The sequence below is a fragment of the Sceloporus occidentalis genome, unplaced genomic scaffold (assembly GCF_023333645.1).
Source record: "Sceloporus occidentalis isolate IW3139 unplaced genomic scaffold, rSceOcc1.0.p SCAF_26, whole genome shotgun sequence".
In the NCBI taxonomy this organism is placed as follows: domain Eukaryota; kingdom Metazoa; phylum Chordata; class Lepidosauria; order Squamata; family Phrynosomatidae; genus Sceloporus; species Sceloporus occidentalis.
The window spans coordinates 3,656,296-3,678,162 of NW_028317006.1; the positions used below are offsets into that span (position 1 = coordinate 3,656,296).

Below are 21,867 nucleotides of genomic sequence, written 5' to 3' on the forward strand. Positions count from 1 at the left end.
TTAGAATGCTTCCTGTAATTAGCGTATACATGCTATGTCTTTACACAAAAGCCACAAACGCTCTTTGGCACACACAGAGAGTAGGAGAAAAATAGCTGCCCTCTGTGTGAAGTTTCCAGCAGTTGGTTTAAGGAGAGATGCAATCATTGCTGATTTATCCAAAGTTCACTTGAAACATGCCATTCTGTCTCCAAGACCAATAAAACCAAACTTCACTCCAGTTTTCGGCTCCGATGGCATTCTGATTGACCAGACGCTCACAAAAATCCAATGTGTTTACCTGAAAGGAAAACAAACATGTAAGAACAGAAAGGTATTCCTTAAATTAAACAATTAAAACAATGCAGTTTCCCAGCTGGAAACAAGCAGGTCTGCTTAGGAAAGAAGGATTACTAGAAGAATATATATACTTTGCACAGCCTTGGGGTGATTATTTTGTCCGGATATGTATAAAACATTGAATTCAAAGAGGGTGTACTTTCTTTTTTCACACAACTGTGTGTATATTATTATATTTATATTACAAATAGGATTATAAACCCAAAACCCTAACAATGATCTTATTGCTATATGAACAATAGCAACATCATTCCCATTTTCAACATTACAGGTTTTACTTCCCTTCTATCATTTAATATTAACACACCACAAGAAATTCTTCATCCTTTAGAGCGGCTTTTAAGTTACACCAGCCCTAACCTGTAATTTTCCTGCAGTATACGAATCTTCACCACCTGACTTGTACAAAACTCTGGCCCTGTTGGCCGGGGTGCCCTGACCAACAGACCGCTCCTTGTGTATGTGCATGAACAATACTAATTTCACAGGGAAATATGTAGATGTGTTAAGTCAGCTGGTCGACATGTGGCCAGGCAGACCTCACTATGGCAAACCGAGCCCTAGCACAAGCTGATCAGGCCACTGTATGGACAAAAGTTGAGATGCACATGAGGACCTAGTGACAGAAAGGGAGGGAGCCACTTCTAGCATATAGAGAACAGGCATTGTGGGCATCAAACGCTGAATGGTGGGTAAGCTTATAAGCCCTACTATTCTGTGTTCCCATTTACTTTTACTGAAAATTATTGTGGAGTACAGGAGTAAGGCAGCCCTGCAAAAGTGCCACAGGTATTTACTGGTCCCCTCTTCTTGAGAAGCAGATTTTTAGATTAAACAAATAAACACATAAGACCTTCTGGAACACATTCAGAACATTATTACACAACACACCCGGCCTCTACACAAACAAGCTTTTTTTGGCATGGCACATCCTACAGGATTCTGGTCACCAGTTGCAAATAACTTGAAAAATAAATAAATAGGATTAATTGACAAGTCATTTTGCTAAAAAGGCAGATAAGGGAGTGATTTTCGGTAAAATAATCTGCGCTGTGACTGATTTTAATGTTTGATATATTTAATTTGTTTGGGATGTTTTACAACGGAATTCCTGCGATGGTCTGGTACCTATTTGGGAACATATTCTGTCCATATGTTACCATTTCCTTTCCGAAAAGCTTAGTACAGAAGAATTAAAGGGACACTCCAGCCATCATATGCATTTTAATGCATGATACCTGGGGTTCTCCCTTTGAATTTGCAAATGCATAGTGGGATTCTGCCGAATCCTCCCATATGCATTTCACTACCCTCCAGCTATTTTTTTTTGTACTAAGCCAAGTAAATCTCCCCGCAAATACTCTACCTACCTCCAGTCAATTCTAGCGCGGACTCTTAATTTCAATGGGATCCTGCCACTTCCATGACAGGTAAGTGCTCCCCCCCCCACCCGTTTTGAAGAACACTTTAATATGCATTGTAATTAAAATGGGGGCATCATGGACATAAGCCCTTTAATGCTTAACAAAAAAGAAAAATCTGAAATTGTCTGCAAACAGGCATCAAAAATGCAAATCCAATACTACTTGGAAACCAATTCATTTTAATACTTTACTATGCAAGTCAATTACAATTACAAAAACTATGGATCTGGTTTAAGATTGTAAAATTACTCGGTATAACAAAGGCTACAGTCATATAAAGCTTGTAATAATCACATTTTCTCTTTCAGTGCTTTTTTAAATCAAATAAAGGTTAAACTTTTGTAGAAAAAAAAAGGCCATATAAAAATGTACAAGACTACAGATGTCAAATCATGTGCAAACCTGACATTTCAATTCTCTGAGAAAAAGCACCTCCAAGAACAGAAACCCAAAGCCGAAATGCCATTCATACGCTATGTGTCCCAGCATAAAGGTTCCCTAACAAAAAGCAGATAAAAAAAAAATAAAAATCATCAATTATTGGTATATAAAATAAATAAATATATATCCCTTGATACAAATATTCTGTCATGCTTACTATGCTACAGTCAAGAAATTACACTTCAATTGCAAAATCTACACTCTGCTCATAGGAATTACTATTCCATTGTAAAGAGTTAAGAACACAAAAAAAAAAAAAGAAAAAAAAAAAGAAGAGCTATCACCATGCAAAGCAGGCAAAATCCTAGAAAATTATTTTTTCATGGACCCTTCAAATGCAAGGGTTCGGGCATATTTTAAGTTGATTGTCTAAACCGTTGTACGTGTCTTTAAAAAACATACAAAATTCTGACTTGAAAGGTATCTGCTAGAAGCTCAGAGAACAAATAGTAAACCTCAACAACGGCAAAGGGGACACTTGCAAACAGATCAATATGTTTCTCTTTTTCATGTTAATCAAAAGGCATCACTTTCTTTCCTGACAAGTTTGTCCCTGTGGACCAACAAAGGCCTTGTCACTTCTGAAGGACAGGTCTTTCTATATAGCACATTACTTTCTGAGGTTTACAAAACGGATCAGAGTGACTGCAGTAAATAGAGATCGCCATGGAAATGTCTTCATGTTTAGCATCAAGTAAGCAGGCAGTCAGAAATCTAGAAACGTGGCCGAGATGGACAACCATTTCCAGAAAGCTTTGCTAATTCCAGGTTGCGTCGACTGTCACTTTTTCAAAATCTTATCCAGCAATTCATTGGTTTGGATTAAAACATCAACTTTGAAGAATATTTTATACTATAAAGAACAGTAATCATCCAAAACAAAAAGTATGCTACTCTAAATGGTATATATCGGCTAAAAGCAAACACTGTTAGGAAGAGAGCAAACAAGATAGGGATGCACGTTTTGGTGCAAGTGTTCCTTATTTTATTTATGTGCAAAACAGGTTTTTTGGGGGGTTAGCCGAGACCAGATTTAATAAAGGCCCACTTTATCCCACCCGCTTTCAGTCATTTTGTGTCAAGCCATCGTAATCAATGTTTTGTTGTCTGTTTAGCCAAAATACAACTGGGTGATTAACAAAAATACTTTTTTGTAAGCCACGTGCATGAATAATGTGGTTTTTTTCCCCGAGATATAGTTACAGAATGTGCAAAATGTAACATTCCAAATGTAAATGGCCTCATCTAGGTTCGAAAGATGAGCACAGACGGCTGCACATTACCTATATCTGTATTTGACATCAAGCACCGCTGAATCATCTTCTTCATAGTTGTCCTCATTCAGGGGAGCCATTTCAACTCGTTCAGCTGGCGTCGTTATTATGTCATATTTACGTGTTTTTCGTATTCTTTTGCCAGACCTAATCATAATTAAAAAAAAAAAAAAAAAAAAGAGGTTAAAATTAAAAAGTGTCAACAGTAAGGAAAATATATACTTAAAAAAGGTGCTCTCCTACCTACTATGCTGAATTTCAGCTTAAATGTTTAGTAACAAAATGCAGCATTGGAAATATTCATTTAACGCCCTAACCCTTCGCAGACATTCTGTTTTGTTCATAATTTTTGGTCGAGACTCTTATTTGTTTAACATACTAGAAAATACTGTTTAATGTACATAGTCAATAATGAACTCTACATAAAAAAGTAGTGAATATTCTTGTGTCTAAAACTACTCAAATGGTATACAAATCTGTAGAACTATAATCCTTAAGGTAACGCTCATGTTCTACCGAAGGACAATATGGAAGCTTTAGACACACTTGTACTTAATCCCATTCTATCAGCATCATCTTTTAATGAGGTTTATTTTTCTTGACTGCAAATGACATCAGAATTCAAACATTTCACCTCACTGGCAACACCGTGAATTATGAAGAGCCAACCCCGGGAGCTTCTCCAAACAAAGGCCAACAAAATGCAGAAAACTTCAGTGAGATAGGTCTTCAAATTAAATGAGGTTATGCTTTGAAGTGAACCAGAATATGGCGGAGATGAGAGAAAAGCAGGGGGCATGGGCTTAGTAAAAGAAGCAAAGAAAACAATGAAAAGGTTGGTAAGTGGGCTTACTTACGACCACGGTTATTGTCTTACCACATTGGTTTAGCTAGTGACATGTTCAAAGCAGCGCTCTCCTTAATACCACGTTGCACTAAGGAATTTTTCCTAACCTAACGTCCTATCAGACATGATATAAAAACCTAAATCCGCTTTTCTTTCCTAAATTCAGCTCCAGAACTCTAAAATTGTAAACTGGCTAGACATCACCACCTCCTCACAAGATTTGTAGTTATTTTTCCTCACACTTCTTCTAAGTGTTTTACTTATTTATTTATTTTTTTTGTAACTGCCATATGGCGTGCTACAAAATGTCAACACAACGTACAGGTGTTCTTTTAAGCTCCACTGATTAATGTCTTTTTCCCCCCTTTAGGAAGAGCATATTTACAAGGCACTGTTCCACTTACACACAACATTAATTGCACCTCTCATATGGCAGGCAAATAAACATTAGCAGATCTAATCATACAAAAAAAAAAAACCACAAAAAATTCAGAACCTTTTTTTTTTTTTGGTTTGTTTCCATGGTGATGATATATCAGTGTGTCTGTGTCACATGACATTTGTTGGAAGTGTTTTGACATTCACCAGTACCAGGAATGATGTTTCGAATGCTGCATTTAATTATAAAAGTGTTCCACGTGCTCTGCTGAATGTAACAGTACATTAAAGTGATACTCCGCTAATCATGAGCACTTTAATGCATATGATAGCCAAGTGTCCCTGTTCATATTTTGTGTGGTCCATCCTGAAAACGCATGGAGGGATTCTACATAATAAGGCAAGTATTCCCCCGCCCCCAAAGATAAAGCATGCATATTATAGTACTTACAGAATACTTCAATATGTGTTCTTTGTTGTTCCATAATTAAGTTTTATTACCCTTTTCACATTAAACATTGTTTTAAATGTTATAAAACCCAAACCCTAAAGTTCTACCAAAAGACCTTCATATTGCGAGCCGAGGTGGAGCACACAAAAGGTTATGATCGGCGGGAACATAATTACAAAATGTAAACAAACTAAAGTTTGGGTAATAGATACATGGATTAAAAAAAACCACACAAACTTTCGTGACTATTTCTGTAACTCTACTTGTCCCGCAGGTATAAGTGACAACACAACACCCAAGGTTAAAAAAACATTCAATCAAAATGCTTCAACATGAAAAGTTTAGAAAGAAAAGAAAAAAGGGCAAAGGATAATGAGGTTACGTTTAAGGGAAATGGAGGGTAAATCTATCCAAAGGCATCACGTTTAGACAAGCCAAGTGTGTGCTTTCAAAGCCCAAAGGTTTAAAAAAAACAATCGACTCCAAAGTGGTGATGTATGACGAATGTTTACACAGAAGTGCCACTGGGACCCCTTACAGGATGAAATGCTCAACGACTTGTACTCTCCGGAAACTGACACAATGGACTTTTATTAAGCCCTGCAAACAATGCGTTCCTGAAATACAAAAACGTTTAACAAAATCTACATGCTAGGTTTGGAAGATGAGAAAAAAAAAAAAATATTGCAAAATCAGGCAGTTGCCCTTAGGCTGCCTCTTGTATGACACTACACCTAACCAACAATCCCCCACTCCTCCCGGGTGTGAGTATAAAGAGGTTTGTAACAAAAAGACATCACACTCGCTACAAATTTTTTTTTACCCGGATACAAATCCCTTATGCTTGCACCTACAGCAACGCAATGTCCCAATATCAAATACACCATCAACATAAAGCGCACCTGCCATTTTTCCCCAATAATTTGTATAACTGTATTTGCAGATTAAAATAAGCCGCACACACGTATTATATATATTGTATACATATTAGAAACTCATACCAGATCAGCAAGATTATTATTCACAAACAAAGCCACTAGTAAAGCTCTGTATGGGCAGGCAAGCCCTGTACGGCGTGAAACAATTCCCAAAGTGACAAGGCTTTTATATGCCTAGGCATAAAATTATTCATATATTTTAGGCTTCACCGAAATTTGGGGTACTTTTTATGCAGAGGCAAGCTAAGAAATATTTGGCCTTATGATGTAATAGAATCACCAATATTTATACCCGAGATGGATGCATTTACAGTATGCGGGCCGATTCCTTGTTTTATTCTATGCAGACATTTATGTAGCGCTCTTCCTCCCCATTCAGCCATCGCAGCCAGATTTATAAATTACCGTCCCTGTCTGACGGCTGGTGATTGGTGTCGGTAGTATTGAAAAATGTATATAAGCTGAAAGCTATGAAGGCGAGAGCGTTTTCCTTTAAGTCTGATCGTCTGCACGATCTGAGATATAATCTACTTTACAAACTATCCTTAAATATCCTTTTTAATCCTCCCTTTATTAAATTGCATTCTTCTGACAGCAGCTTTATGCGTTTTCCTTATAAACCAAGAAAAGAGAGAATACTGAAGGCGATTACCCACCCCAAGGAATTAATTTCGAGGAGCTCAATTTACAATAGCAACTGAAAGCACATAATCACTATTTCATTTTCATTTATTTTTTTCATCTAAATGATAGTTGTTCTGAGTCTACTGAAAAGAGTACTGGTAAATAACAGTGCTTGCAAATCTAACAATTTACGATCCCCAATGTTAAATTATATGGTGAAAGAATGTAGCCTCCAGTAGCCATTATATAGAAAATGTCACATGTATAAGCACTGATAGCCTAGCACTGAAAGCGTGTCTTTAAAAATTCCACACTTTCATATCACATCAGAGTGCACCTGTACAAAAACTTGTATTATTACATTCTATAGAAAATGGTCTAAATCAGGGGTTCACAAGTTTGGTTTTGGTCTAGGAGCCAGCCAATCATCAGGTGTAGCTTCCCGAATCATGGAGTTCCCCACTCCTTGTTTAGTTTTAATGTTATTCCTTCTTTTGGGTTTCACCGACTCCAGGCCGTATCTAAAGCCACCAACCCCTCCAGCGCAACCTTAGCTGAACCACTGCGCCCATATTCCATAGTGTAAAGATATCACCCCAATATACTCAGAGATGGCTCCAGCTTGGCTGCTATACAAAGATACCAAAGGCAGGAACTCCATTGTATAAACTAATCCCATTAATAGGATTGCTGCCAGGGGGAGATTTAATAGCTAAAGGGGATTAAAAGGTTGGGTTGTATACATCTGTTTATCTATGTGAATACAATCCTGTGGATACATAAGATTACGTTACACTAAAATGTTCAATTTGTTCTTCACAATCATGGTGGTCGTGACTACTTTTGTGATCTAAGACAAAGATCCATCTATTAGCCTCATGAGCATACCTGGGAATTCTCCGGGTTTGACCCAGAGATTGCCAGGTGAAGCACCGCTTCTCCGGTTCAAGACCCGAATTCTCTGGGTCGCCGGAGCGGGGTCTTGACACGCCCTGCTCCCCGCCCATTTGCCCTTTAAATGGGGTGTTTCCCACCGACGCCAGCGGGACAGGCGAAGGGTGAATAGGGTAGCCCTAACTAAGCAACCTGTTGCATATATATTTAACATTTTGGTTATGTGCAATTAATTATATAACTAATAAAGATATCTCAGAAAACACAACATTAGTAATAGTTCCCAGCTCCAATCCTTGGACCTCCGACGACCCCCCTGCAGGCCGATTATTAGCACCGTGATCAGCAATGCAGGGCTATAGAGCTGCAGTGACGATCAGAGTATGGAAAAAAAATCTTCAGGCCCTGGTAGCGTCTCACCATCATTGGGGGACAGCAAAAAATTGTTTTGTGGTATGTAGTAATATGTTTTTTTTGTTGTTTTTTTTTACAGGACTGGCTTAATTTTAGGAGGAGAGTTTCAATTGCTTTTTGACTAGAAAAAGCAAAGTACTAAATCACTAAACCTCCATCAACCCTTCAGGTTAAGAAGGTACATAAACTAGGTTAACGGGATGTTCCTCAAATAAATTACAGCCATTTATTAACCAATCTCTCTGGGGTGTTACTTTGAAGTCTGGATTGGAATGTAACTCTGGGACAGGAACTTCCTTCCTAGGTGTGGTGTGCTTAAAGAAAAATTCCTGGCCTGTGTGATCACGTTATCGGTAATCCAGGCATAGTACACATAATGAAAAACAAATAAAAATATGTTATTTTATGGGAGACCTGCAGCATTCATTTAGTGGAATTAAGCACAAAATTTAGTCTTCTTAACATATATAATATATATTAGTGGAGATAAATAGACAGCCATGTATTCCTTTGGTGGTACGGAGATGGTATGGGATGCCGCCATGAGGTTCCTCCAACAATTTGCATGCAGGAGGAAAACGAGTCAACGCTCAGCTGTGCTTTCCATAAGGCTACAAAGGATGGTGTAATCATGCTCAGAATAACAAATCCTACAAAAACTGCAGATATTGTGTAAATTATACCATAAAAATGCCAAGCCATTTAAGCAAAATCAAAAGCTCTTAAAACCAAATGTTAAATAGCCACTGAGCGCGTGTACTTCATGCCATAAAAAACACCCTAAGGGTCAAATAAATTAAATGCTGTCTTGTTCGTGACAATCTGTTCATTACTCCAGTCTTCCTGAGCAAGAAAATTGCAAAAGAAACTTCAGAGCCAGTTATCGTGAGCACCGGAAATCAATCTGGAGCCAATTTCAAAGGCACAAAATCTGGCCCCCTCCTCTAACAGGAAAATGACTGTTAACAAAAGTTAACAGATATAATTACAGCAAATGTTCCCAATCTGGATGCATGTGAAGACAAAAAAAATGTAGGTTTTTAAGGAAATACACTAAAAATAAATACTTACTGGAATACCATACTTTCTGGAGCTATGGGTACCCACGTCTTGCATTTCAGCTGGAATCACTCTAGCCTCTCTTCCTTCCTTTCCATTCCTCTGCCTCGTAGATCATTTATCCCGATAAAAGGACACCTCACGCTAATGTTACAAAATCTTTTAACAGGGATCTTATCTTGGGATATAAATGTTATTAATGATGTATTATATGTAATAAGAGAATTCATTCCAAGCTTTGTTTAGATGGAGGTCTGCAAAGATCTCAGTAGTATAAAATGACCATATTTAATGGATCTTACGCTTACTAGGGAGGCAATCCCTCAATAGGGAGTTCAACCAATAGTAGGGCAGCCCATAAGCATTTAAACCTGATCTAAAAGTTGCGGTGAATTAAATCACAGCTTATTTTGATGTCAGCTACCCTTATGTCTTCCCACTTCTTTTCCATGAATGGATGTCTTAATAAAATAAAAAAAATAAAAAATAAAAAAAAATAAAAAAATCACCTGTGAGCTATAGGACAGAACTGAGATCCTAGTTCACCTTTTATTTTCTTTAAATGTGTTTAACACATTCAGAAACATAAAAGGCAACGCAAGCCTCAAAATGAGCATTTCTGGCTATTTTAAGTTAACATTTGCAGTACATGCAATGGCAAGACTTCCAACAGAAGACTTATTTTCACACTCAGAAAAGATCCGTCAAACCAGATGTTTGCTAAACAACAAACTGTTTCCCATTTCCATATGTTTTTGATGACAAATTTAGCTTCTAATTGGTATATTACACTTTACAGGGATGTTGCGTGATGTTATAAGACAGGTATGATGTAATCCAGTAAACAAACAGGTCTCAAATGCAATTCAAGCCTCATTTTTTATTGTCTCCTCAGTATGCTAAAGACATAAAAGCGTAGAGTATTCTGCTACTATGGCAAAAGAGTTTTAACCTATCAGTGCGCCGTGCTCGTATCATATTTATATAAACTAGAATGAAAGAATCCTGAGAAAATAATATTGAAGAACATGAGATTATTGCAGTATTCCTTTACCATATTTTCCAAGAAACAGATGTAACAGCAGCTTTAATAGAGAAAAGTGTAGTTATACAAATTCCTCCAGAATCCCTCAAACTTGTTCTATTGTATGACCACCAATGTGTTTTATGACGCTTCAAATGATAGAAGCTGGCATATAAAAATCTTACTTTTTGAACTAAGGCTCACTTGTGGTTTTAGAAAAAGAGCTTCCAGTAAAATATTCTTGGTGGATATCCAAACATGATGTTACAAAAGGTAACAAGACCATAGGTGGCAGCTCAGAAGACAGAGGAGGGGAAACAATTCTCAGAAACTGGATTACCATTTCTCCAACCCTTTTGATGCTAAAATGGAAAACATACATGCTTCGTACTCCACTGCACAAGAAAGGGAAAGTATATAATACGTACCGCAATTACATACACTTTATAAATGGGGATGCGATAGGTACACCTTGGGGCTTATTCACTAAAGGATGAGTTGGTCATTTTTTTCTTTTATGAAGGGCAGACGCTGGTTCCCCGAGTAAGAAGGGCAGAGTTGGCCCTGTTAAACTGAATAGGCGAGAAGACTTTGGGGGAAGAACACCCCCCTAGGCTCTTCTTCATAACATATAGTGAAGTAACGGAGTATAGTGAAGTACGTACCACTGGTATGCGTCCTTTTTAATTGCAGAAAGTTGAGCCAGAGTTCGCTAAATTCCAAGTCATATGCAGTGTTTCATGGCAATTTAAAACCATCATGTGCCCAAAGAAACATAAAAAATATAAATCTAGTGACTGGCTCTATTGTGCAATCATTTCTGCCTAAACTGTATTTTGAGAATTTGATGAATGGCTCTTTATCAGTCAGGATCATTTACCAATAGGAAATGTGCTTCTATATAAAAAGGCATTTTATTTATATCTATGTCTCCCCTGCCCTTTTCAAGTTTAGTATAATAATTCTATCATCTTATGTACACAAAACAAAAAAAAAAAAAAATACCCAGCATTGTACATTCCCAGAACATAGGGGCGTCATCATGTCTACTTTATACACAGACTTCTTGAAAACCATCGCTTGCCATTGCAGGTCCAGACTCTGTGTGTACTTTGTACATAGAAGCCAATAAAACAAGTTTTCAGCACAACAACAAACAAAAACAAAGAATAATAATTTCAGCCAAATATAACTGTGTTTGGTTCAAAACAGCTTTACAGAAATACCTCCAACTAAAGATTTCACAAGTCACTTTTTCTCGCATTTCAGGTCAAAGTAAAAGTATTTACAATGCGATCTAATCCAAAAATACTACATTTTGGAGAATTAAGTGGATTAAAAAAAAACGCCCATATACGAAATCTTAAATACTGATGTATATCAGTGCGTTATGATTACGGAGAAGCTGGTCTGGCTAAGCAATGTTACAATAAAAAGCAAATGTGGAAAAAATAAATGATTCCTTGTAAAACAAAGTATAAAAGTGATTAAGGACATAAAAGACAAATAGAGGATTTGGCTACAAAAATCAAAATGGTGAACACAAAACAAGCAGAATGTTGTAAGGAAGACACGGCTCCAGTAACAATACAAACCAGCCCCAGTGGCTGATACAGGAAGACGTATCTGGCCGAGGTTCAGGTGAATAAAAACAGCTGCGCCATATGTCAAACATTAAAGCGCACTTGAGTAGCTCAGCTGAAACCAGGCACAACAATTTTTAAAGGACCCCCTAAGGGATATAGCCTGGAGGACGGGAGAGAGAGAAGATGTGATCGAAACTTTAATGCATAAAGAGATTTAACAAAGTACAAGACATGGTTATATTTCAAAGGAGGAGAGATGTTAGGGCAAGCGATCGGAGTCTAGAACTACAAGGTCAGCAACTTAGATGTAATAAAAGGAAGTTTTACTTTACGGAGAGGCTGGATGTTAAGTGGGACAGCCTCCGAGCAGAAGCGGTGGAGGTTAATACAGTGAAGATAAACATGTATGGGATAAGCAGAAGACTACTCGAAATATAGGACAACACCATCAAGGACCAATCAACATTTCAGTCTTCACAGCAGATGGTTTGAAATGTTCTATGTTCTTATCAGCCCTCATTTTTTTCTGTAGATGGCTATATAATGTGTTTTTTCTGTTTGTTTTGAGTATTGAGGATGCGATTTTATTACGGTGCATTAAAAGTCTGAAGAGATTTCATAATAAATTAAATACCCATCCACCGATTTGGCCATTACAAAAGAATTCTGTTCTTACTGCTCCTCCTCTCGTGCTGTATTTCCTAATACAATTCATTATTATTATTAGTTTTGTTTATTTAGCACCAACAATTTACGCAGCCCTTCTTACAATACATATATTCAAATGGCATGAGGAAACTAGAATTGACAGACTAAGAGAAACCAATACATTGGGTAAAGAGGACCCTGCTCGCAAGTTTAGGGAATGTCATACGACAGTGGGGTAAAAAGTGTCCGTTGTAACGATTTAACGATATTGTGCTAGGTTCTAAGGCCCTCCAGAAGAAAGAAAAATACATTATAATGGCACACACGGACTTGAACAATTTCATGTTCCACCAGGATTTGACGAAAACAAACAGTGATGCAAATCAACAAATTTCAGTAGTTGCATATCCTATGCTTGGAGTATTTAATCTAAAATTAGTTTTAGAATTATTGAAAATTTTTGTTTCAGGCTTAATTACAATGAAGTCACTTACTGTTATACATTGCTAAGCAATGGAAATTAGCAAAGAATCCTAATTAAAATTAGTGACTTTGAGCCATTTGACACAAGCAATGTAAGCATCTGTTAAAGGATTTCAAATACCGTATTGGCTCGGATATAGGCCGCACTTTTTCCCCCCACTAAGTCTTTAAAGTGGGGGTGCGGCCTATATTCGGGGTCTAGCGCCCGACGCCCGGGACATGCAGTCCCGGGCGCCGGGCAGGCAGCGGGGTTAGGATACAGATCCCCCGCAGCGGTGCAGGGGACCTGCATCCTACTCCCCGATACGCTCAGACAGCCTCCCCTGCCAGCACTTCCCACGGGGGGGTGCCGGCACGGGAGGTTGTCTAAGCGCATCGTGCGGTTGTCTAACCGCACGATGCGTTTTACCTCTGGCCCCCCGCCTGACTTACCGGAGCAGACTCCCGGGTGTCTTGCGGGGCCGGCGGGGGGCATCTACGCAATACGCGTATACAACTTCCGGTGCCGGCACATCCGGCACCGGAAGTTGTATACGCGTATTGCGTAGATGTCCCCCGCCGGCCTCGCAAGACACCCGGGAGTCAGCTCCGGTAAGTCGGGGGGCAGAGGAGGACAGTGGCAGCATATCTCGGGGAGGGAGGAGGACAGTGGCAGCATATCTCGGGGGGGGGGGACAGTGGCAGCATATCTCGGGGAGGGAGGACAGTGGCAGCATATCTCGGGGGGGGGCAGAGTGGCAGAATGTTTTTTTGGTGCTTTTTTAAAGAAAAAAACTTTTTCTTTAAAAAAGCACCAAACTTTTAGGGTGCGGCCTATATCCGAGCCAATACGGTATTTCAGGTTAATCTCGCATGTCTCAAGAAAGAAGTACCAGCTACATTTAAAAAAAAAACACAAAAAAACGTTATTAAGTAGGTGAAAGAATGAGAACCCCCAACATTCCCTCAGCTTTTACTTGTAAGGTCTAATGTCTATAGTATTACATCAGTCAAATCAATACTTCTCTGTACAAGGACTCCCTTAAATTGCTTTTATTTCAAGAAGCCAGTGCAGGTTTGAATATCTTAGAACCACTGCCAAGAGAAATAAGATTTCCTGGTTATACGGTCGCTTTACTTCTCTCTAAGCGAACCTGAATAGTTTTTTAATGTGTCCCTCCTCCTACACTCTAAATGTCTATATTAGCTTCATTTTTTTGGTGATTGAAATATATGTAACATCACTCGACATAGAACATCTGCCTGCCAAAACGCACAAAAAAAAAAAAAAAAGAACAAAATAAATGATCAGGTCTTTTCCCAGTGTGCTCTGCACAAAATCGTAATATATCTAGGTTTTTAATTGGCAATGACACTGGGAGATTGGGAATCCCATCTCAAACAGTAAGATGATTAAAGCCTGGAATGGCATGGGACAGTAACAAACTCAGCAGCCACAGGGCCATCTGTTGCAGCTGATAGATTATTTTTGTATTCAAGTAACATGTGTTTAGAGAAGGAACTCGTGTTTTCTTCTTTATTCTCGTTGTAAAACCAGCTTTATGAGAAGCTCATTCCTCGGACTATGTTATTCTTCATTTAACTAATTCATGATGTTCCTACTTGCATTGTTTTTGCACTGAAAGAGGCCTCATATACAGTGACATCACTGCAATTACAAAGTAATCTAAGAAAAGAGGGAAAAACAACACAAAAAAAAAAAAAAGTTACGTTGACTTTAACCCCGTCTTATATAGTCTTTGGCGCCGAACAGTTCTCAGCAAACATGAAAACTCACAGCAGCAGAACATTGATACATAGTAAGAGCATAAAAAGGAACCAATTGGTCCATCTACTGCCTTTTTTATTATTAAGGTGCCTCAAGTTTACATGAATTATTTTACCGAGTTGTTTTTCAAACTTTGTTTTGCTACTTTTGGACAAAATGTACAATTACATTATTAATAGGGTGCAAACAGATTCTATGCACTATTACAATAGAAAGCTAACAAAACAATAACATTAACACATCTAAAGAGATACTGGTACAGAATGAGACAGGCCTTGTTCTTGGGAGCTTACAGTCATTGGGAGGTTGAGGGGAATGAGACAGAAGAGGAGGGGCAGTTTGACCAAGGATGATTTGATTATAGTGAGGGTAATATGGAGATCTTGATGGTGGGGACTATGAATGGTTTTGTCAGGACACAGGTTAAGGCAATTAGGAGGCTAGGCTTTATTGCTCTTTGAGTAGATGGGTTTTTATTGGGCAGCAGATGAAGAGCAACGGTATAAGGAACATTTTCCGGCAGAGGTGTACAGGATGGATCGGGGCGATGAAAGGTAACAGATAGGGAGGCCAATTAGTACAGAGCCAAGGCAGCAAACTTGGCCTGTTGGGTAGATTCAGTTATTCTCAAGTGTTGAGAGCATCAGGAATTGTGGATAGTGGAGATAATCAGAAGCTCGGTATCAGGTATTGGGATGCCATCCACGATGAGAACTGATAAGAGTTGGAAGAGACACACCAGGAGAGGGAAGGTAAACGAGTGTGTCATCAGGTGGTACTGGAATCCAAAAGAAGATATAAGTTGTCTGAAGGAAGAGGTGTAGATAGGGAAAAGTAGAGCCCAGTGAGAGAGGAACAAAAAGTTTGGAGAAGGCAACGCAAAACATTATGATCAGAGAGGTAGGATTTTTACTAGGAGAGATCCATGTTGTGAATGTAGGGTTTTCATGAGGTTGTGTTAACACAATTTGCATTGTGGACTTTAAATTAGGGTTATGACTTCCACTGCACATAGTATCATTATATTATTATATATAGTCTCCCAATGCAGCCCTACATTGATGTTATTAACGGAACTTAAGTCTGAAAGACATTTTATTCAAAACAGAAACAGGGGAACATCCGTTCATAGTTTGTTAAATTGGTATCAGATAAAGGGGAGGACATGAAGTGTGTAAAATATGTTAGCCTGCCAGACAGAAAACTTCTATATAGATAATATTCTTTATAATAATAATAATAATAATATTAATGGCAACGGAAAACAAAAGGATGGCTTAGAATATTTAAAAAGGAAGATTTTTAGGGGTAAAAAAAAAACCAAAAACTTGTTTGCTTGTGGATTGAGGTGAAATCATGTACTGTACATGCGCGGGCAGCATACCTAAGCAAGCTACCTGCATCTGGGGCTCATTTTCCAACTCAAAGAAAATGAATGTATATGGCTATACATGAAACACTTTATGCAGACGCAGGCTGTGTAAAGTAGGCTTGTACCACTAGGCAAAAAAAAATAAAAAAAAATCAGATTATATAGACACTTCAGTCATCATCATCATCATCGTACCAGCATCACAAACACTGAAGCACGAGAAAGTAACCGGTTTATACCACTTTACAGGCATGTAGCAATACTATAACCCAGTCACACAAAATGGACAAATGCACATAAAAATGTTTAACACCTTGCTATGATACAGTATGTATTGTTGCTGGTATTATTAATAAGAGATGATAAGCTTTGTGCACCTCTTCAATGTAAGGAACAGAGGCTTTCTTCTAGCGTGGGTTATGAAAAGAGAAAAAAAAAATAAATAAATAAAAAAAAATAATCACCCTAAATCAGTTTTAACAGACATTCAATGCTTATTAACACCAGATCACGGAACACTGGTATAGTAACACGCATAGCCAATTGATTACGTTTCACGCTACTTCATGTCATGTGGAAAGTGAACTCTAATGTATGCATTCCAAGAAGACATTTTAGCCCATAAATAGAAACATAAAAAGCTGCTTATTGCTAAATATAAAGAGAAGTGCCCGCAAACTTATTATGATTAAAAGAAAAGAATCCTTCTGTAGACTCAAGTCACAAGTGGTTATTACTGTGCGTACATGAATATACACCATAATTCAGAATTTACACATTATATATAATTTTATATTTACAAAAAAGTCTGATTTTATAGTGAAAATGTATTTTTTTTTCGTAGTTTTTATAAACATAGAAAAGTATACAGTATGTGTAGTATGAATAGAATTTGATGAAGCATGTGACTCCAACCTTAATCAGTCCTTGGTAGTCTCTAGGATTTAGGATAGCCATATGTTATCTCATGCATGTTTACATTACATCACCATATTAGCCTCTACAACTGCTGCGAGGCTGTTCCACTTATCTACCACCTTCTTGGTAAACAAGACCCAATACAAGACAAAACTTTCTAGACTGTTCTTGTACAGCAATGGAATAATAAAAGCAAAATCCCATTACGACAATGCAGGTAAAGTATGTCCTGCCAGAGATCAAAAAATTGGTCGGGTCCAAAAAAAAAATCACGCCGATGGAAGGGACACCAATAATAAAACTATTATCAAAGGCCAAACAACTAATGTGCGTTGAAATATTTAAACTCAAAACAATAGAACAAAGTAACACTCAGAAATAAATACAATATTACCCTTTCCACAACCAACGTAACAATTGCACACCTGTCAGACAGAAAAGGTATCTTCACCTGCTTAAATCAGACGGTATTCAATACAAAGTGGATCACTATGACCTTTCCAGTATCACAAAGGATAAGCAGCATATTGTTTTGCAATCCGCCACACTCTCTGATAAAGGGTTAAACCGTCACCCTGATTGTCACGCCGGACCTGTGAAGTGTGACTACTGTTTTGTTCTTCATATAGAAATATATGCTGCTAAATCAACATTTTTACTCCAATTCTTTCAGTGAGTTTACTGAGAAGGAAAAAAACATTCACTATGTGAGAGTGTAACATATAGATACATCCACACACAGTATCCAAAGACAAAATCATTTCTTCGGTTAATGACTATTATTCAGATTCAGATGAAACAAAGTGAACAAAAAAGTAAAAAGAACAAAGAACCCCTGCTGCACCAGGCGGAAGGTGGTCCCAAAACAGGGGGTCATCGAAAGGGAAACATTATGAAGGGCCAAGCTGGCCATGTATAACACATAACTCAATGGGTGGTGAGACTTTGATGAACTCTTACTCATCACACAGGGCCAGCTAAGCTCTCCCTGCAGCAGAAGCTCACTGGAGTTGGACCTTCATAATGTATAGTGAAGTAGCTAAAACACAAACCCATTATATCTACCAAACAAGCCAAACTCCTCTGAGGCAAGTCTCCCTTTACTGAATAGACCCCAAAATTCCAAGAAGAACTCTGGGGTGGACTACTAACTGCAAGAAGGTCCTGGGTGGTGATCACCCCCATCTTCAGCAATCTGCTACACATGCCCAGGTGCTGCATGTGAAACATGGGACATGCATGAGGCCATCAATGCAGTAAAGCCTCCACTTACAGGTTACGTGGGTTATCTATTTACCGAATGTGCACAGATACATGGCAGTTACCTGAAGATCTTGAACACCAGGCAGGCGATGAGGAAGGTGCTGAAGCCGCACACGAAGATGAAGACGTTCTTGATGGTGGGCAAATATTTCTCAATGGAATCAAAGCGAGTGGCCTTGGCTGTGACGTTCACCTGGTCTAACGGGGTCTCCGGGGTGCTGCTCCCGTTGCTTGCTATAGAAGGCACGATGTTCTGTTTACTCTCCAACTCTCTCTTATACAAGGGGCTCCCCGGGGCTCCGTATACCAGCAGGCAGGCAAGCAGGCTGAGCAGGAGCGCTTTCATCTTGGCTTCCCCCGGAGGAGCGCAAACTGCGCCGTACTGTAGCGGTGGATGTGTGCCGGACTCGTGCAGCAGGTGGAGGGGGTCCTGCTGAGCTGTGGCCTGGAAGAGGATAACCCACCCAGGGGGCTGTATCCGTGTGCAGCGCTCCCAGCCGCGGGGGGGGGTCCCAGGGATCAAGCTGCTGGGTTGTGTCCGGTGCGACCCGTCTGTTCCTCGGCTGCTCCCGCCGCTTCTGATCGCTACTCGGTGCAGGAAATGTTAGCTGGAACCCGGAAGGGTTTTTGCACCACGTTGCAGTGAATCATTTGATGAGGGGCACACATGGGAGGGCTGGGAGGTTTGTGAAGGGGGAGGAAAGCCTATTAGATGCCTTCTGCTTCCAGCGTGGAGACGACTGTCAGCGAGGAGCACGCGATCCCTCCTTATCTGTGTCCGGGATACACGGGGGAGACCGGCTGCGACTTTATCTCCTCCGCTGACGTTAATGCGCTTCGTGAATCTGCCATCGGAGAGGCTTTACGGGCATGTAGTTTAGTGATGAGGGGATAGCTTGTGGCAGGTTTACTGCTCATATTTATCGAGCTCCCTTTTGCTTAAATTGATAGCCTCCTGATGACACATTAAATGCAGAGACAAAACGCTTTCCAAATAATCTGCACGTTTCATGCCATCTGCCTGGAACAATGTTACGATTTTTAGTATGGAAAGGGTAATTGCCCCAAATATACTCTGCATTAACTCTTCCCCTACCAATCTCATCTCTCTATATCCCTCTTCTTTCTCCACCATAAACTTCATAATGTCCATCCTGCCCCAAGTCTGCATTTCCCCAAATGCCGCAATCTTTGTCCCATTCCATGCCCACCTCTCCCAGCACTCATACCCACTGAATTCTTCACCATCCCCCTTTTCATCCCACAATCCAGACACTCTGGAAAGCATTTAGTTTATAGGTACACACTAGATCTAATCATCTATCATGCATGAGGTTATAAGGGATGTATGTGAAGAGACTCAACTAAAAACACATTTACTATAATTTAAACACATGACGTCAAACTGGATGAAACAGGCCGTGGTCTTTTATTTGGTTTAAAAAGCTATAATACAAACAACTGTAACTTGAAACATAAATCAACAATATATAAAGCTCTTGGCCCATACCCAGAGCTTCAACAAACTTACCAGTTCACCTCCTTAATCAGAAGGTCACGTTAACCCCAACAAAAGCCACAACAAATGTACCGTATTGGCCCGATTATAGGCCGCCCCCCCCCAATTTAAGTCTATAAAGTGGTGCATCCTATAATCGGGGTTTAGCATAGGGATGCACAATTCGTATCTCCCAAGGCCCGGGAGATGCATATCCGGGCGCCGGGCAAGCAGCGCTGCAGGGGACCTGGATCCTCCTTTCCGGCACCCAGTGGACGTCTGCGCGATGCGCGTAGACAACCTCCGCTGCCGGTGCTTCTCGATCATAGAAACCCCAGCAGACGTGCCTGCAGCGGAGGTTGTCTGCGCAGACGTCCACCGGCTAGATACCAGGGAGTCTGAGGGTGCATTGGTAAGTCTGGGAGGGGAGTGGCACTTCTAGGGGCACAAAGCATATCTGTGGGGGCAGAGTGGCATATCAAGGGATCAGAGGGGAATATCTATATGTAATTATGAATTAAGGGGGGACCTTAAAATGGCTATTGGTTTTCCAAAATTCTGTTTATATATAATATATGCTGACAGATACCAAAAATGTTCTAATACGTGTATTCCTGTTTATTAGGTAAAATACTGTTTTACCATTCCACTAATGTGTAGTTTTTCTTTAAAAATACATTTTTTCTTTAAAATAGCACCAAACTTTAAGGGTGTGGCCTATAATCGAGCCAATACATTATATAGTTTTTTTTTTATGAAAAGGGTGCTAGGGCGAGCTCCTGTTCAGCAGCTCCTCCATGCTGTCACCCGCGGGTCTCCTACTTCCCTGCTGTCCACCATACGCTTTAAGGTCCACACAGACAGCTAGCAGATTGCCCTGGGCACTGCATGGGTGCCACACAGCGCCCATATTTATATTTTCCTCCCTCCAGCACAGCGCTAGCCACCTATATATTATAGATTTCTATGGTTATTTCCCACTCAGTATAAATGTTGCCTGTGAACGTTTACATATTGTCACAATAAACTTCAAAACTAAACAATTTTGGAAATGTCTACAGTTCTGAGAAAGACAACTGAAATGTGGTTTATGGTTTATTTTAATGGCAGCGCATTTTAAACAGTCCATTACGTGATAGACAGATTGTACAAACAAGAGTAAAGAAAAACAAATGGGCCATTTTTAATGTGGATCTAACTATACTTTTCTCATAGCATGATTACCATTATTTTGAATAAGCTTGCATGACCAATACATGTTACCAGAAAGCAAAAGGAAGATTAGTTTAACTCTTTAGAGCTGGAAGGCTTGTATTAAAGCACCATCATAGTCTGCATTGCGAATAAAGTCATTCCAGCATATGGGCTAATAAAATGGCCCCAGAGAAGGGGGGGACTGAAGAAGGGGACATAGCAACAAATCATTCAATGCCAGACGCAAACCATTAGCCCCATCTCCTCTGCCCTTAAAACGTATTTGTTCTTGGATATTGTGTTATAGTCATGATTGCTTTATGACTATATCATAATCTATACCACTTCTAATGGAAGGATGTTCCACTTATCTACTATCCTTGACACCATAGATTTAAATTAATCCTTTAGGCTTTATACCCAGAGGCCATACAAACATTAATCAGGAACCATCAAGGGACATTCCACCCTCTAGCTTTACATGATGTCCCCCTTGCAAATGCATGGGGGTATCCCAGTTGCCCCCTCCCCTGTCATACATATATATATATATATATATATATATATAACTGTGCTGTTCCCTCATTTATTCATTCATTAAGAATGTGTGCTAGGAATATTTGTGTCATGGGACACAAAGCAGCTGCTTATAGGTAGTTGCCATAGAAGCTGTAAAGCATCTTAAAAGTTGTTTTTATTTGCTTAACTTTTAAGAGGAAATAATAAAATAACACATGCACTAAGATGTATTTCCTTAGCATACCAGAGTTCCAATAATGTTTTCTGTAAGTGGAACAGCACTTTTAATTACAGCCCAGAGGACGTCAGCTACATAGAAAGCAAAACTATTACTGACTTTAAGAATCTGGTATTATTTATTCCAGGTAATTCAGATACTGTAAACTTCTTGTTCTAACGAAAAGAAATCTCGTTGAACCTGTCTTTCAGCATTGTCTTTGCATAATTCTGTTTATAAGCAGATTTTATCTGTAACCACCTAACTGGTTTCTTGGTTCTAGAATGCGTTCAA

At 39.3% G+C, this 21,867-nt stretch overlaps 1 protein-coding gene across 1 annotated transcript; it reads right to left on the reverse strand.

Annotated features, from left to right (window-relative positions):
• Positions 1 to 276: 276 nt before the first annotated feature.
• On the reverse strand, positions 277 to 18,491 carry LOC149300023 (membrane protein FAM174B-like). Its single transcript, XM_089485507.1, has 3 exons — positions 18,208 to 18,491; positions 3,488 to 3,625; positions 277 to 280 (listed from the first exon to the last, which is right to left on the reverse strand). The coding sequence occupies exons 1-3, from the start codon at positions 18,489 to 18,491 to the stop codon at positions 277 to 279; spliced, it is 426 nt and encodes a 141-aa protein (XP_089341633.1).
• Positions 18,492 to 21,867: the final 3,376 nt, after the last annotated feature.